Source organism: Humulus lupulus, chromosome X (assembly GCF_963169125.1).
Source record: "Humulus lupulus chromosome X, drHumLupu1.1, whole genome shotgun sequence".
NCBI lineage: Eukaryota > Viridiplantae > Streptophyta > Magnoliopsida > Rosales > Cannabaceae > Humulus > Humulus lupulus.
This window is the reverse complement of record NC_084802.1, coordinates 45,167,262-45,185,454: the sequence shown is the minus strand read 5'-3', so window position 1 is coordinate 45,185,454 and position 18,193 is coordinate 45,167,262. Positions and strand designations below refer to the sequence as shown.

At 37.2% G+C, this 18,193-nt stretch overlaps 2 protein-coding genes across 3 annotated transcripts; one reads left to right on the top strand and one right to left on the bottom strand.

The window, feature by feature from the left end:
- Nucleotides 1–495: 495 nt before the first annotated feature.
- Nucleotides 496–12,372, top strand: LOC133807083 (uncharacterized). Its single transcript, XM_062245226.1, has 12 exons — nucleotides 496–691; nucleotides 953–1,012; nucleotides 1,105–1,158; nucleotides 1,293–1,353; nucleotides 1,472–1,548; nucleotides 1,793–1,842; nucleotides 2,339–2,421; nucleotides 2,597–2,667; nucleotides 2,747–2,903; nucleotides 11,417–11,559; nucleotides 11,635–11,733; nucleotides 12,037–12,372. The coding sequence occupies exons 1-12, from the start codon at nucleotides 653–655 to the stop codon at nucleotides 12,109–12,111; spliced, it is 969 nt and encodes a 322-aa protein (XP_062101210.1). The 5' UTR covers nucleotides 496–652; the 3' UTR covers nucleotides 12,112–12,372.
- Nucleotides 12,373–12,462: 90 nt separating this feature from the next.
- LOC133807082 (E3 ubiquitin-protein ligase RING1) lies at nucleotides 12,463–16,245 on the bottom strand. 2 transcript variants are annotated; one of them, XR_009879148.1, is made up of 3 exons: nucleotides 14,830–16,242; nucleotides 12,703–12,774; nucleotides 12,463–12,593 (listed from the first exon to the last, which is right to left on the bottom strand). XR_009879148.1 is itself a non-coding variant. In XM_062245225.1 (2 exons), the coding sequence occupies exons 1-2, from the start codon at nucleotides 15,956–15,958 to the stop codon at nucleotides 12,867–12,869; spliced, it is 1,164 nt and encodes a 387-aa protein (XP_062101209.1). In that variant the 5' UTR covers nucleotides 15,959–16,245; the 3' UTR covers nucleotides 12,762–12,866. The 2 variants fall into 2 exon arrangements, 1 of the variants encoding a protein (XP_062101209.1); XM_062245225.1 differs by lacking the exon at nucleotides 12,463–12,593 and having other exon boundaries at nucleotides 12,762–12,901; nucleotides 14,830–16,245.
- Between the last annotated feature and the right edge of the window lie 1,948 nt (nucleotides 16,246–18,193).

Sequence of the window (18,193 nt, the reverse complement as noted above, 5' to 3'; positions counted from 1 at the left end):
AAATAAAGGAAATTTTTTTTATAATAAATAAAAAATAATAATAAACACAATTAACATAAAAAAAAAAATGTCGATAACAACCAAAGAAAAATTTAATATAAAAATAGTTATATAAAATTAATATAAAAAATCAAATAAGCTAAAAATAATCAAATTGCAAACATACCCTTCAAAATTAATAAATCTTGATTAAGAGTAAAACTATAGCATAAACAAACTTTTATACAAAAATATGAGAAAGTAAACTCATAAAAGTGAAAATTCTTAAAAAAGAGCCACATATTAACTTTTCTTGAAAAAAATCATATTTTTGCAAACTCTATTAAAAATCCCATATAAAATATAATTTCCTCTAAATGAAAATTAGTTAATTTTGAAAAAATTCCAATGAAGAATGGTATAGATTATGACATTTAGGTAGTCTGGCTTCGATAGGCCCGGCCCAATCAATATAGAAATGCTCTACCAAAGTACCAAGTGCCAAGTACCAAAGTACCATGTACCAAGTAAGGAGGAAGAGTCGCCCCAAAAGTTGGGTGTTCGGGGAAGAGAGGAGAGAAGAGAACTTTTAACAGTACTCTTCCATCTGGAGATTGTGCGCCTCCTGCTCCAAATCCCAACTCTTTCTTAGTTTTGCTTTGTTGCTCTGACCATGGGTTTTACCAAGGAACAGTTGCTTGCTCGTTTGCAGGTTTGCTAATTCTTCTTTGTCTCTTTCTTTTGCGTCTTCTTTCAAGTCCTCATGATAGAATTAACCCATGTTTTATTTACTTATTAAAAGCTTGGTTTTTGAACTCAGTTTCGATTGTAAGAGTATATTAATGTCAATGCATTGCATTTGGTTGAGTTGGTTTTTCCCTTTATATATATATTTATATATTTTTCTCTCTTTGGTGTTCGTTTTGTTTTCTCAATTTGCCGGAAACTAATCTCTCATCGTTGAATTACTTAGGAGCTTCAAATTGATTATTCAAAGTATGAACATCCTGTAGTTTTGACGGTTGAAGCTCAGGTAAATGAAGCTTTATAGATTTGAGTATATATGTGATTATATGCAATTATGTGTTTTCTGTTCTGATTCAAGAATCTGGGTTTTTTAATCAGGCTAAATATGTCGGGAATTTAGGGGGTGGACTGAGTAAGAATTTATTTCTGAAGGTAAGACTCTTCATTGTTCAAATCTTTGAAAGCAGTATTTTAATCCCCCATTATAGAAGCAAATTTTGGTGTTTTCTTTTGTCTACCTATTGGCCCATTTTGATTTCCGAATGCCTTTTGTTGCTTATATGTAGGATAAGAAGAGTAGGTTATACATTGTTTCTGCTTTGTCTGATACTAAGGTGGATTTGAAAGGTATGTACTTGTTGGAATAGCTTAAGATGTCAAAAACACCTCTGTTGAAGATGAATTTTTGTCTTTCCTATGATGTTTAAGTTATACTTGAGTAATCAGTGGCATTGAAACTGAACAGTCCTATCTGCAAGGCTTGGTTTGGGAAAAGGAGGTTTGAGAATGGCTCCTGAAGAAGCATTAGGAGAAATACTCCAGGTTGGTGTTATGCCTTGAGTTCATTGTTACCTGAAATTGTCATTTTGAATACTCTCGCATGTTCTTGATTTTTTTATGGTTCATATTATATTAGTATTAGCTATTACAAATGATCCTCAAGTTAGATTGATCAGTCTTGATGATATTTTTAAGAACAAATCTCATGTGTGTGGAAAACGTGAAAAATCATCTCAAGTGAAACATAAGTCGCAGACTAATTGTTGGTTGGTCTTTTCCTTGCCAGGTACCTTTGGGTTGTGTTACACCATTTGCATTGGTGAATGAATCAGCACGGTATTATTCTGTTTTTTTAACTTACTTGAAGTGCCACTAAAGTAACTGTTTTCCCACTCATTCATTTAGTTACTGTTTGCATTGCTGTGTTACTTTCTTAGCTATAAGATTAAAGGGTATCTATTTCTTGTAATGCTAGTGCATGAATGGTGCTGCATTTGTATTGCTCTAAATCTTTTAACATCGTGAACCATTATATATCCCTTTATTTGGTGAATTTTTTTTTTTTCACTTTTGCCATATGATCAGAAAAAATCTTCATTTCTACTGGACTTTATCACCACATGGAGTTTCTTAATTTAATTGCACTCGAGCATTAACTGAACCTGCCATATAAAGAGTTGGAATCAATGCACTATCAATAGTCACACCTGTGGTACAATGCATTGAATTTCTGCCTGTGATACATTACACTGTCCGTTAGTTGTTTTATTTTGGTCTCTTTTGAGTTCTCATATGATTGCTGTCCTTACTATTTATTTATTTTCTTGTGAAGACATGTCTCTTTATTGTTGGATCAAGGGTTTAAAAGTCAAGAACGCTGCTTCTTCCATCCACTATCAAATGACATGTCTATCTGTAAGTCAGAAAAAACTCGAGTTATTTATTAGATGTAATTTCTGTGGAAACTTTTGCCTCAGTTTCTATAATGTTGTCATCTTTATTTATGTAAATGATGCCTTCATATATTTAATCTTCTTTCACAGTTGTTGTGAATAATCACTTTTCTTTTATATCTATGTGCTGTTTTCAGCTCTTAATGTCTCAGGCCTTGACACGTTTCTTAAATCAATGGGGAGAGACCCCACATATGTGGACTTGGAGGTAATTAAAACATTTCTTCAGTAAATTTAACAAACGTGGCATATATCATGAAATATGACCTTTTCCTTTTATGGCATAGGCTAACCCCTCTGTTGGAAAGGATCAACCACCAGATCTAGCTTACCTTGTTCCCGTTGATTCCGTGGTTCTTCCAAATCCTCCAGAAAGTGTAACTTCCTGTAAAGGTTCTTCTGAAAAGTATACTTCTGCAGATATTAAGTCCACAAAAAATTCTGGTAATACTCTGGTCGATGTGTCATTTACCTTACTATTCAGTATGTTAAAATGTAGTTAGTGTCTCATAAGGATGGCAAAATTGCTCAACAGGTCGAATTTGCCTCGAACTATTCGGGGCAAACTGCGGGGTGGGGCACACAATTTGTTCCCCCGCCTCGATTTTGATTTTTTTAGATTGAGAGTGTCGATCCTTTGGTTCTCACTCCTCATGCATGCACGCATGCATACTAAGATAGAGCATAGTACCATGGTTTTTAAAGTCCTTCAAGGTGCACACCTCGAGGTGGGGGGCGTGAAACCGCCTAAGAGGCTAAGCCTTAGAGGTCTGCCATCAAGTGTAAGCCTCTGAGGCTTTGCATGAAGCTTAAGCCTCATGCAATTACTGCCATTGGTTGTTTTTTTCAGCTCAACGTGGGCTTTTTTTTTTCTTTTTCTAGAACATTTTTTGGGCTAGTTTAAACTTAAAGATAATAACGTATTAAAATCCCAAAAACTGGAAAAGAAAAAAACTAAAACTAAACCCTAAATGAATCTATCTTTTCTCCCTCTACCTCTCGACACATCTCCTCTCCTATTCTCTTCAGTTACTCATAGTAGGCAGGCAGCATCCCCTCTGCTTCTTCTTTTCAGTCACAACACTACATCACCCTCTCTCCCTCTCCTCACCTCACACACTCTTTCTCAGCCCTATGTCAAGAGGCAGTCCCTCTCTTGTGTAGTTCGTTTGAACCTTTAATAAATATAGTTTGTGATTTTGTGATTTATAACTAGTAATTTCACGAGTTTTATGACTTTGTTATGGAATTATGTGTTGTTTGTAGTTTTATGATACATTATGAAGTTTTTTGTTCTTATTGTTGAGGCTTATGCCCTGCGAAGCTATGGGAAATGCCTCGGTTCTTGATTTAGCCTTTTAAAACCTTGCATAGTACCACAGAGCCCACTCCCTTCACACCACTCTCTCTCTCTAAAGTGATATATGTATCTATACTTTCTACAATAATAAGATAGAGAAAGAAGACAAAGTAACACAGTAGAAAAACAATGCATGTGTACATGCATAATGATATAATCATCAAACTGTATGTACGTATAAAATGGCTTAATGATGATGCATTCATGGTATTATACATATATATACATATGTACACATGCCGTCCTCCTCTACCACCACCATTTTCTCCACCTTATTATATATACATACATAAATATATATATATATATATCACACTACTCTTTCTCCCTCCCTCCCACTCATATTCATCAAATCCCTATGAAAAATCCTCTTCTACACTCTCTAACCACCCAGCCAAACATACCCACCAACTCATATATTAAGGGAAATTTGACATTATATGCATATTAAATTATTAATACCCATAATTAAAAAAATTACCAACTTTAATAGTTATAGGATAACTATGCCTTTTTCAAAAATTTGGACAAAATTGCCCCTCCGATTCAAATAGCCCCACTTTCTCTCAAACTCTCTCCTTAACCACGGGCCACGGTGATAGATCACCACCTCTCCATAGGGGCAAAGCACTACCTCAACGCTGCCACTGCCATTAACACTGCCCCGCCATCAGACACCACCACCTCTCGTAATCATTGAAGTACCCATCAAATTTTATTTTTTAATCATTCAAAATCCAATTCAAAACTGCCATTAAGACACTAATTTATATGTTTCGAACACATCTGGTTTATGATAGACCACCAGTTACATATGTGTACGCGAGAAGGAATAGGAGGGCTTAAGGTAGGCTAGTAGCAGCTGATAGTTTTGGGTTGTATGAGTTGAGTTTGTCTGTGCGGCAAGTACACGTTAGTACCAGTGAGGATAGGGATATAAGGGAGTGTTTTGGCTGTAAGAAGCAGGAGGGAAGTAGTAGGGTGTAATCCATTGGGGAGAGGCTAGGCTCTCGAATTCCTATTGATTAATACAACATTTTGAGCATTTTCATTCATTCTTTCTGTTATTCCTCTACTGTATTGCTATTTGGTTACTGGATTGGTAGCTATAGTCTATCAAGTTGTAATAAAGCATTGGATCACCATGGGACCGAAGGACATTCAGCTGGAGGGTTTGGAGGAAAGAGTCGAAGCTTTTCAATCGGAGGTTCACCGCCAACTGCTAGAGTTTCGTTCGGAATTGCAGCAGTTTCCCAAAGAGATAGAGGCGCTGAAAACAGAGATGCAGTGGTTACCTGAGATGGAGAAGAAGATGGACTTCGTGGTGGCTCATTTGGCTCGGTGGATGCAATCTTCAGGGAAGCCGAATGCCGAGACAACAGCCATGGACGCCGACCGTCAACGTCGTGCTTGGGACGGGGAGCACTCTACAGCTTCGAAGCTGATCTCGCCGAGTACCAATACTACAATAACTCCGTCGCCGGCAAGGGCGATCAACCATCACCATCGCCGCCAGTCGAGTTGTATTTTTCTGGGCAGAGTTACGGTCACGATTATCGACCACCGCGTATGGAGTTGCCGTTGTTTAACGGGGAGAACCCAGATGCTTGGATCTATAGGGCGGAGCGCTATTTTCTTCTGACTCGCCTGACTGAACCGTTGATGTTGGAGACGACCATCATTGGGTTGGATGGAGATGCCTTGACCTGGTTTCAGTGGGAGAACCAACGCCGACCAATCACCCCTTGGGCAACCTTGATAAAGCTCATCATCCTCCATTTTTGAGCTGCTCTGGTTGGGTCGATCTCCGAAGAACTGTTGTCGGTCACCCAAACAACCACCGTCAAGGACTATCGCCTTCGCTGGGAACTCTTGGATTCTCGGGTACCCGATGCACCAGACCATATTTTGGAGGGAAGCTTCGTCCGTGGGTTGAAGGAGAGCATCAGGGCTGCTTTGCACATTTTACAGCCCGTGGGCCTGGCCCAAATCATGGACACAGCCCAGAGAATAGAAGAGGGCCACCAATTGTTGAATACGGGCTAGCCAATCAGAACTAGTCTTGCCAAACCTACTGTGAGCCCAATAACACCCATAAGACAGTCGTTCAACCCGTTCATAGCCAAATCCCTGGTACCGCCGGTTACATCTTCTTCTCAGGCATCGACTACTGCCAAACCCCCCACGACTCCAACACCTAAACAATCACAGTTTCGTAAGTTGACAGAGCCAGAATACCAAGATATGAAGGCTCGTGGGGTATGCTTTAAATGTGATAAGAAATTCTTTTGGGGCCATGAGTGTGAATAGAAATCCTTGCGAGTTTTATTGATGATTGATGAGGAGGATTCAGTGCAAATGGAGGAGTTACCTCCACCATCTCCAGACTCGGGCGACACACTGGTTACAGAGGAGGCCCTGGCAATTTTGTCCCTTGATTCGTTAGTGGGGATTTCTTTTGCCCATACTATGAAACTTGCTGGGCATATTGGGCAGCAACCAGTTACTGTTCTGATTGATAGTGGAGCAACGCACAACTTTATCTCTATGGATCTGGTCTCGGCAACAGGTATTCCAATCACACCTACTACATGCTATGGGATTCTTTTGGGTACAGGAGGTAAGGGTAGAACTGAGGGAATATGTGCTCAAGTGGAGTTAGACTTGGGAGCTTTAAGGGTGGTGGCAGATTTCTTACCATTGGAGCTGGGAGGGGCTGATGTAATTTTAGGTATTAAATGGTTAGAAACCCTTGGCAATATGCAAGTGAATTGGAGAACAATGGTTATGAAATTTGAGATGGCTGGGACGTGGGTGACATTACAAGGAGACCCAAGCTTGTGCAAGTCTCCTATATCACTCAAGGCGATGATTTTGGCAGCGGAAATGAGGCTCATGGGTTTTGGGTTCAATTCGGGGCAATTTCTACGGAGGTAGAGGCACCAGAGCAACAACTTCCATTTGAGATTGCATCCGTACTACAACAGTTTGAGTCCGTGTTCGTGATGCCACCTGGTTTACCCCCAAACAGATCGCGCGAGCATGCCATCAATCTCCGAGTTGGGGCTGGTCCAATTTCGGTGTGCCCATACCGATATGCACAGGTCCAAAAGGACAAGATTGAGCGCCTAGTGACTGAAATGCTACAAGCAGGAATTATTCAGCCAAACACGAGCCCATTTTCTAGTCCTGTATTATTGGTAAAAATGAAAGATGGGAGCTGGCGTTTTTGTGTGGATTATAGGGCTCTAAATCGTGAGACAGTCGCTGACAAGTTCCCAATCCCGGTTATTGATGAGTTATTAGATGAGCTTCATGGTGCAAGGGTGTTTACCAAGTTGGACTTAAAGTCCGGATACCACCAAATTAGAGTCACTGCTCGGGATGTGGAAAAGATGGCATTTCGCACTCATGAAGGGCATTATGAGTTCCTTGTCATGCCCTTCAGCCTCACTAATGCGCCAGCCACCTTTCAAGCCTTGATGAATGAAGTGTTTCGTGATTTCTTAAGGAAATTTGTGCTGGTATTTTTTGACGAGATTCTAATCTATAGCTCATCATTGGAAGAACCTCTCAGCCACCTCACTTTGGTGTTGAAATGCCTTCATCAAAATCGTCTTTATGCGAATAAGAAGAAATGCATGTTTGGGCAAGTGCAAGTGGAGTATTTGGGGCATATCATTTCTGGCCAAGGGGTGGCAGCCAATCCAAACAAGTTGGATGCCATGGTGAAATGGCCTACTCCGAGATCCTTAAAAGAGTCACGGGGATTCCTTGGACTAATGGGCTATTATCGAAAGTTTGTGAAAGGGTATGGGGGTTTAGCAAAGCCTCTTACCGTTCAACTCCGCAAGGATGCTTTTAGGTGGACACAAGAGGCTAATGATGCTTTCCTTCACTTGAAGCTAGCCATGTGTTCGGTTCCGGTGCTCGCTTTGTTGGATTTTTCACTACCGTTTGTGGTGGAGGCTGATGCATCAGGGGCTGGTTTAGGGGCTGTTTTGATGCAGAATGGGCATCCTATTGCGTATTTCAGCCAGGTGCTATCATCAAGAGCTCGAACCAAGTCCATTTATGAGAGGGAATTGATGGCAATAGTGTTGGCTATCCAAAAGTGGCGTCCTTATCTTTTGGGGCATGGATTTCTGGTTCGGACAGATCAAAGGAGCTTGAAATATCTATTGGAACAGCGACTGGTGGCCTTAGAGCATAAAAAATGGCTCACAAAAATTCTGGGGTATGATTTTGACATACAATATAGATCGGGGTTGGAGAATAGAGCAGCGAATGCTTTATCTAGGATGCATTGTGAAGGTTCCTTGGCTGCCGTTTCCATCCCAATTGTGCTGTCAATACCTAATTTGCAAGCCCATGTAGCGGCTGATCCGACACTATGAAAGGTGATGGTGGAGTTGTCGAAGGGGCAGCAATGTGGGGGGTATTCGTTGGTACAAGGCTGACTTAAGTTCCGTGGTCGTTTGGTGATTCCTTCGTCCTCTCCTTTTATCCAGTTATTGTTGCAAGAGTATCATAGTAGCACCATGGGAGGACATTCAGGCGTGTTCAAAACGTTCCAGCACATTGTCGCTGACTTGTACTGGCGAGGTATGAGAAAAGATGTACAGAAATTCATTGTTGAATGCTCCATTTGTCAGCAAAATAAGTATTTAGCACAGTCTCCAGCTGGATTATTGTAGCCGTTACCTATTCTTGAGCAAGTTTGGGAAGATATCTTTATGGATTTCATTGAGGGGCTGCCCGCTTCGAATGGGTTTGACTCTATTTTGGTGGTAGATCGATTGAGCAAGTATGGTCATTTCATACCTCTTCGTCATCCTTTTTTTGCAGTCACCGTAGCGACAATTTTTGTGTGGGAAGTAGTGAAGCTTCACAGTATACCTCGTTCGATTGTATCGGATAGAGACCAGATTTTTCTCAGTCTTTTCTAGAAGGGACTTTTTCGTTTGCAAGGTACAGCTCTGAAGCACAGCACGACGTACCACCCTCAATCGAATGGACAAACCGAGGTGGTTAATCACTGTTTGGAGACTTATCTTCGCTGCTTTGTGGGAACAAAACCAACTCAATGGGTCAAGTGGCTGCCTTGGGCGGAGTAATGGTACAATACCTCATTTCACTCATCTGCTGGGATGACCCCTTTTCGGACATCGTATCATAGGGACCCCCCGCCATTACTTTGGATTGAGCCAGCAAGTACGGAAGTCTTGGCAGTAGAGTAGAACCTTCAAGACAGAGATGATATTTTAGTCTTGCTAAAACAGAATCTACATCGGGCACAGCAAAAGATGAAGCTTCAAGTTGACCAAAAGCATAGAGATGTGCAATATGCAGTGGGAGTTTTGGTCTATGTCAAATTGAGACCTTACCACCAACGTTCAGTCGCCAAACGCCTCAATGAGAAGCTGTCTACGAGATTCTTTGGCCTTTTTCCTGTGCTGGAACGTATTGGAACAACAGCTTATCGCCTTCAACTCCCTCCGGATGCGGCGATACACCCTGTTTTTCATGTTTCGTTGTTGAGAGCTACCCTTGGTCCCAACCAGCAAGCCACGACTTTGCCACCTGGGTTGACATCTGAATGGGAATGGTTATTGGTGCCAAAAGCGGTGTTGGAAGTGCAGCCAGGAACCCATAAGGAAGCACCTTAGGCATTGATTAAATGGGAGAACTTGCCTGAGTTTGAAGCAACTTGGGAGGATTTCCATGTGATCCAAGAACAATTTCCAGATTTCCACCCTGAGGAAAAGATGAAACTTTTGGCTGGTGGTATTGATAGACCACCAGTTACGTATGTGCATGCGAGAGGGAATAGGAGGGCTTAAGGTAGGCTAGCAGTAGCTGATAGTTTTGGGGGAATTGGTTAGGAGTTAGTTGTATGAGTTAGAGTTTGTCTGTGTGGCAGGTACATGTTAGTACCAGTGAGGATAGGGAGTGAGGATAGGGATATGAGGGAGTGTTTTGGCTGTAAGAAGCAGGAGGGAAGTAGTAGGGTGTAACCCATTGGGGAGAGACTAAGCTCTCGAATTCCTAGTGATTAATACAACATTTTGAGCATTTTCATTCATTCTTTCTGTTATTCCTCTTCTGTATTGCTATTTGGTTACTGGATTGGTAGCTATAGTCTATTTGTTTAGTTTGCGTTTTTTTTTTAAATTTGAAAATCTGAAATCTGTAGAATTTCAAGAAATTTTAATGCACAACGATGGTCTTATCAAAACGTGATTTTGGAGGATAAAAATGATGGTCCTGTGATAGTCCCATCAAAACTTGATTTTAGAGGCAAAAAACACTACTAAAATGATGTCCTACGATGGTCTTGTGATGGTCCCATTAAAACTTTATTTTAAAGGCCAAGAACGATGCTCTAGTTAAAACTTAATTTTAGAGGCAAAAGATGATGCTAGAACGATGCCATTTTGATGCATTACGGTAATCCTATCAAAACTTGATTTCAGAAGTTAAAAAATATGCATATTTGATGCATTTAGATGGTTTTATCTCTCAATAGTTGATTTTGTAATTCAATTCTGATGCAAAAATGATGGAATAATGATGCTGTAACGATGCAAAATTAAAAAAAAAAAAACATGAATTTAGGTGCCACAACGACGTTTTTTGGAAGAAAAAAATAGTGGGCCAAACGGCCCATTGCAGGACCATCATTTTGTTATCATAGTTTAGTTTATATGTTGGTGTTTCTATAGCTTACAACATTTGAAGTGAAAATGTAGTTCTTAGTAAACTCAATGCGTTACAAGAGAAACATGCATGTTTATGTATATACGTAACTTTCTTTGCGTCGGCAATGGTAGTTTTTTCTTTGCTTGTTATAGCATGTGATGACGATATTGCTTCGATGGTTTCTTGCATTATAGAACAATAGTCGGAACTGGACTTTGGCAAAAAATTTGTAATGTCCTTTAGCATTGGCATAGCTTCTTCAGTTCCCTCCTTTTCTTTCTTCCCTTGTTTGTTAAGGAGAATGTTAGGACTCTTTTCTTGCTAATTAGGAGTATTGCCAACTATAGCCTTAATTCTTGCACTTATAACACTTAGATCCTGAAATATATTTTTTTCTCCTTTAAATCCCTTAGGTCCCAATTTTTGCCAGAAATGTTTTTTGCCGAAAATGATTGGCAGAAAGAGGTTCTGAGTAAATACCGAGGTGATGAGGATTTAAAAAGTCAGGAATTTAAATGCTAAATTTTATATAGGACCTAAGCATAATAAGCATTAAAGAATGGGGATCAAAGCTGAAAATAGTGAATTTTATCCAATGAAGAAATTTCTAGTTAAACTTCCTCCTGTTTGATATTGAGAATAGAAACACAGTGTTTTTTCTATTAATGAAAATGTAAAATTTACTTGGACTGATGGGAAATCATTATATCATACTAATGTAATTATAATTTACTAAAAAAAAACCTCATATTTAGGTGGTGCTATATGGATCATAGCTTCTTTCCTTGCCAAGTGATTAAGTTTGCGCTTTCAGGCGCAATCATATCATGAAGTTTCTAGTGTATGAAAGTGATGGAGCTTATGTTTTGTTTTTATTTTTTTATTTTTGATGCAGACAAGGCGTCAAAGCCATCTGCCAGTCCGCATAATGCCAAAAATAAACCAGTCAAAGGAGTAAAGCCCGCTTGCTCTACAACAAATGTTGACAGATTTGTCGAAGAGATATTGGATAAAGCATCTGCGTTGTTGCTCACCGAGGTAGCAAACATACTAAATTTTTATTCTTAATATAGTTGTACCCATATATTGGGCTCATGAATTCTAGTCATACAGATTTCGGAGGAGAGTATTAAGCAACACGGAGGACAGTTGGGAACAGTAGTATCCAACAATATTAAAAGCAGACTTATTTCAGAGTTGAACAGCACAACCGTGAGTATACTCTTGATATAAATTTTATTAATTATTCTACGGGTCTCTAAACTAATGAAAAATTCCGTTTTTTTTGGTCTGGCTTAATTACTCTGGTTCTGTAAATTGTTCTATTAAATTCTTGTTTTGCATGGCAGCTTTTGTTAGTTATCAAAATATTTTGTACACTCATCTTATTTGCCGTATTCCCTATGATTGAGATCTTGCCTGTAGTGAAATTGGTTCTTCTAAACAAAATATTTGATTAATTTATCATGAAATAATGTTCTAATTTGATGACTATGAAATCATGTGGGCTTGCAGATGACATTCAAGAATGCTGCCTATACAGAAGGATTTCATGCTGGCGTTCACCATCATCCCAAGCGTACATACTGATTGTTGAATGGTATGACTGTTCTATCTTCATCTCCTCAAAGAACAGAGGAATAGGGAGTGAAACAACAAAATATTTATGGTTAATTGCCCCTTTAATCTAAATTGGGTATTATTATAATGAGATAAGATTGTATCATTTCTATGATTGGAACTTGTTGCTTTTCAAATATGACTCCATTTTTTTTTCGTGATACTGATGCTGGCAACAATATCTTTGACATTCCTCCTTTATAATAATTTTACTGAACTCATTATTATTTAGTTTTTGGGGTAATTTAGTTTTTTTTTTTTGCTTATCAACATTGGTTGCATCACTCGATTGCTTATTAACTTTGTTAGTCTTCATGACATGCTCAGAATAGTTGCGAAGGCCATCTTTTGGCGGTGTAGTTGATAGAGAAGTGTGAACTGTTATTATTAATATTATTACGCATACAATTGTATCTTTACATCAACAGATACTTATGAAACGTCTATAGTCCCTGCAGAAAGTAAAAATCATACAACTGGATCATGCGTTGAAAATGGTCTATATACACATGATAAAAGATGATGAATCTAGAGGAGAAGATGAAGATGTATGAAACTTACCAAAGTAATTCACTGTAAATTTACATTGCACTCCCCCAACGATCCCACAGTAAGTTTAACAGAGTTAAAATCCTATAAACAAAGATTTTAAATCATAAAAAAAGCAACATGTGAAATGGATTCCACCATAAATCAGCAACAAGCTAGCTTCATGTTAATGATAATTAAAGAATACAGCAAGAGTGCCACCATTGATTAGCTGTTAAAACAAACAACAATAGCAAACCAATAAAGATCAACATCTTCATTAATTCATTGTTACATTATTTAAAAGAGCCATGGTAGTTTTAATGGAACTCTTTGGAAGGTGACTCATTCTTCTGCTTCGGATTTAGTAAAATGATCATGTTATCAATTTATATTCATAAGATATTAGATTATTGGTTTGCAGCATGGTTTATCAGTTGATTAATTTAAATTTTGGGTTGTGATTTATCAAATTATCAACTCTTTTATCAAACTATAAACTTGTTTATTAACATTGTTTATCCATTGCCATGTTTCTAATCGAGGCACTTGAGTCTCAAGCTCTAGAGTATGTAAATTAGCAAGTGTTACTATTGATTACATAGCGAAGAAGAACCCAACATTGTTCAATGAGAAATATTGTGTTTGGTGTGCAATGGGACAGCTACAAATAATATAAGCAGAACTTTTGAAAGTCAAATTTATTGGCAACAGACATCTGAAATTAAATAATCCTATCAAAAACTTCTGAAGTAATATTAATGTTGAAACATATTATTATTATTATTATTATTATTATACAAAATATGGGCCAATTTAACATTTCAGATCCCACATTTCACTTGATTAATACTAATAATATTAAATTTGTTATGATAATATTGTTAATTTTTTAACACAAGATGTTCTTATAATTAATAACAAAATAAATGGAGATTTTATTATTTCACTTGAGAGAATTCTATGCTAATCAGGATACTTTTAGGGGCCGTTTGGTATGTAAGAATCTGGACACGGGAATGAGAATCTGAACACTTTCCCATGTTTGGTACTGAGTTTGAGTTTTTCTAACCTGGGAATCTGTACTCCAGGGGTTTTAACTTTTCCTGATTCTAGGTTCAAGTGAAACCTATCTGACAGGTGGTTTTCAGATACCCAAGAATGTGAAACACTTCAAAATTATTTTTATTATTTAAAAAAAAATCTTAAACTAATAATTTTTTAGTTAATGACTTATTTTATTTTTAAAGCTTATAATATAAAAACAAATATACATATATCAAACTATAAAATAATAAATAATATTTGTTTATTTAAATAAATTGATTTGTAAAGCCTTTATATCATTACTTTAGTTTAAAATAACAAATTAAATATTATTAAAAATAAAATAAAGGTATTTTTGTAATTTTAAAAATTATACTTGATTCTAGTATATAATAGATGTATTTTTTTAATTCTGTTAAAAAATATTTCATGAGTAAAATTGTTTATAAATTATTTTGATGAAATATATTATTATATTAATTTTATGAAAATATGAAGAAAAAAAAAACAAATATACATATATCAAACTATAAAATGATAAATAATATTTGTTTATTTAAAGAAATTGATTTGTAAAGCCTTTATATCATTTTGATTTTTTCAAATTTTTGGAAGTGTTACCTGATGAAAAATATGTATTTATTATGAAAATATAATATTGTAAACTTTTTATTTTTCAAATGCATGTCAATTTCTAAATATTACTAGTGTCTCTTATTAGTTGAAAACAATATTAATTATGACAAAAAAAATTAACTAAATTTGAAATTAATGTAGAAAAAAAATATTTACCTGTTGGTATGTTACCACATTATCATAATTGTTAGTACTCGTCTGTGAGTAGTAACAATTGAGAAATCTTCCGTGTATATATAATATGTGATCTAAATATTAAATTTAACCTTATTTTCCATAGTTTTTTTTTTAATAATGTTCCTTCATAATTATAATGTAATTATTTGGCTTTTGTTTTTTTTAGATGTGTTAATTTTATAATTTATATGATTTTGGGATTTTATTTGACTTATGACATTTTGTGTAAAAAAGATTTGACTACGCCCTATTTTAATTATAAAAAAAAAAAGAAAAAAAAGAGGAGGATTCAGAACTGACCCGATGGTCTAGAAGTGTGAGTGTGATGATGATTATAATGGTCGAGATCACGCCGTGGAACAATCTGACGATATCTAGAGCGAAATGGCCAGAAAGTAGCCAAGCGGCTCCACCTCATGTTCCGCTGATTTCCCACAGATGCTTCCGATGATGTCGCAGAGCCACGCCCAACATTCGCCACTTCCACGGGCAACTCGTGGCGGCACACAGGGCAAGAGTTGTGAAGCCTTAGCCAAGGCACAATGCAGTCCGAGTGGTATATATGTTTGCACGGCATCTCCTTCGCTTCCCCACCCAACTGGAACTCCTCCTTGCAAACTGGGCAGTATTCCGTATCCTTGTTCAGGTGTGATTCCAAGATTTTAATTGTCGGAATCGAGCTAATCGCCGATTCTGGTGCCGGAGCCGGCCCCTGTCTGTCGTTCTGGGTCAGTTCTTCGATTAACTCGTTCATCCCAGGCCCGAAAAAGTAGTCCCTCAGATTGACCCTAGGCGCTCCGGGGTTTTCTGGCCGAAGAATCGGAGAGAATGGGCTTGAAGGATCGATGGGTCTGAGTATAATCCATGGCCGGGGACGGTTTCGGCGTCTAGATTCCGATACAGGTTCGGTTGAACTATGCTCAGTCGTTGCCCCCCTCATCGTTGTCCCATCGAAGCTATGGTTTCGCCGACGCATTCTCCCCGCTGGCCTAGGTGGAGGCGGCGGTTGATTTGTGGACTCGGTAGGGTCCCAAGTATCCGTTCCTTCTTGACTATGGCGGTGACGGTGGCGTAACCACGGAACCAAGCCACCATATTGGGCCTCGTCTTGGTCGTAGAGACCAGAATTGAAGCGCCGGTCAATCGGGGGGTCCAGCATGAGAGTAAGAGCTTCGAGAAGACGAGCTTCGGGCGAGGGATCGTAGTCGGTGTAATCGATGAAAAGTCGAGGCCTAATTCCGACGTCGATTTCGCGAACGAATTGACCAAAACATCGGGGGCAAACGACCTCGGGGGGGTTCGATGAAGGGGCAATCCTGACCGTCCGATTGCACTGGTAGCACCAGTGAGGCTGGAAGGTTCTGGTACCGACGCCATTGTTTCCGGGGGCGGTGGCGTCAGTTTGTTGGGTCAAATGGTTATCAGACATGGCTAAAGGGCTTCAAATTCAAAAGGGTTATCTCAGAATTGTGAGAATATTTGTTTATATAATAGAAGGAAGGAAGGAAGGAAGGAAGGAAGAGACGTTGCTTGCTTTGTGTCATGGAGGAATCTTGTTTTTTGGAGGTGCTTTTGTAGTCTACTATATGCTAATCTCACTGTTTTCGTCGTAACAAAGAAAAGTATGTGTGGGATTTGATACAAAATAAAACAAGTTTAAATTTGGAGGGAATATAGTTATCAACGGCTAACTTTTGGAGCAGAGAGAATGTATATCATTTCTTTTGGTTTTTGTATTAATTTTGTTTCTCTTTACAAAAGATCGAATGAGTAGGAGTCTTGTCCTCTTAAATCAAATACTGTTTAGATGTACATTTTTATTTTTATGTGCATATATACAATCTTCATTTTTTTTCTTTCTACAGTGGATTATACTAGAGCATCTCCAATGCTATATCATAGTTAAAGTTTGCAAATAATATTTGTCAAAATAATTGACAAATAATAATAATAATAATAAATGTTATATTTAACAAATTATTTGTAATTATGTTTCACTACACAATATAACATTTTAAGATGTAAGTTACTACAAACAAAAAGTTAAGTGTTCTTGCAATAGGGGGTATTAGAGCACTCCTAATGGAGGAAGTAAAATGTCTAATTCTTTATAATATAGAAAAAAATTATTAAATAGTCTTCCAATGGGTGATGTAAACTTATATTTTTTTTACCTAAATGAATAATATTTCTCTATATATAGTGAAACACTATTAATCAAGCTATAAATATTTTATTATTTTTTTTATAAACTTTTGTATATATATGAGTGTGATACTATTATATTTAATTATTTTATTTCTTAAAATGAATAAAATATTTTTTAAAAATATAATATTTAAATGATGTAGAGAAAAAATAGAGAAGTTGATGTATGATATAATGTAAAAGTTTGAGGTAAATTATAAAAAATATGTTTTGGTGATGTATTTTGTAATACACTTTCTCTATAATATTTAGCTAAAACTCACAAAAACATCTACCATCAGCTCCTTTATATATATATTTATAATAGCTATGCACAAACTCCAATTAATCCATATCTACATTTACATATCATTTATATAATATTTTAATATTATTATTTTTCTTTATAAGCTTTCTCTCTCCCATTTAGTATATATATTTATTATTTATTATTTCTTTTTTCTTTTTAAATTATTTTATTTTACTTTAATTAATAAATTATGTTTAAAGATATAATATTTAAATGATGTAGAGAAATATATAGAGAAGCTGATGTATAGTATAATGTAAAACTTAGATGTAAAATAGAAAAATGTGTGTTTTGGGAGGTATTTTAAAAGATGGAGTAGAATATCCATTGTGAGTGCTCTTATTTGTAGCGACAAACTCATTTTGCCATAGTTGAAGTCATCAACTAATTGGTGGGAAAAATTTGACTATTGTGGTGCTAGTTTCACTATTTGCACTGTCAGTGCCATCGCAATTGATGTGAGAGAGTGGAGAAAAAAATTTGTGTTAATAATGTTCATTCACAAGAACAATTTAAGTATCTACCACGACCTTGGACCATTTTTGCAGTAATTCTCTCGGCGCAAATATTGTGAATATATCATGAAAATTGGCTAAATAACTTGGATGTAATTTTTGATGGACATTTTTTAGGTGCCCCAATTGTAGCGACGTTTTGGCCCTTTTGTAGCGACACATGTTGCCATAAATACTATAGAGGATTTTAATAATTGAGTGAGACGACATCGTTTTGATTCTAGGGCTATATTTGCAATGGCTTAGCATTTTTAGTGATAAGTGTCACCACAAATAAGTTGCACGATAACATAAAAATTGCACATTTTATGCAACATGCTCTCCCTCTCTCAACCTTCTCTCTTTCTCCGACCCTACCCAGCTCCAGTAGCTGTCCCCAGCTCCTCCCTTACACCGACAATACTTTCTTCTTGCAGCCACCCCACATCCAAAACCACAAAAAAAAAATTTCATTTCCCTCTCCCTACCACATCTCTCTCCCCCCCCCCCCCCCCCCCCCCCCCAAAAGGGTGTTTTCCTCCCCACGCCCCATGTTGTCACTCCCACCGTCTATCGTAACTGCCACTTTAAGTTATGTTTATTAGTTTGTAGTTAGTTATTTATGTCTAGTTTTTGTGTTTGTTTAATTAGAAATTGATATAAAATTATGTTA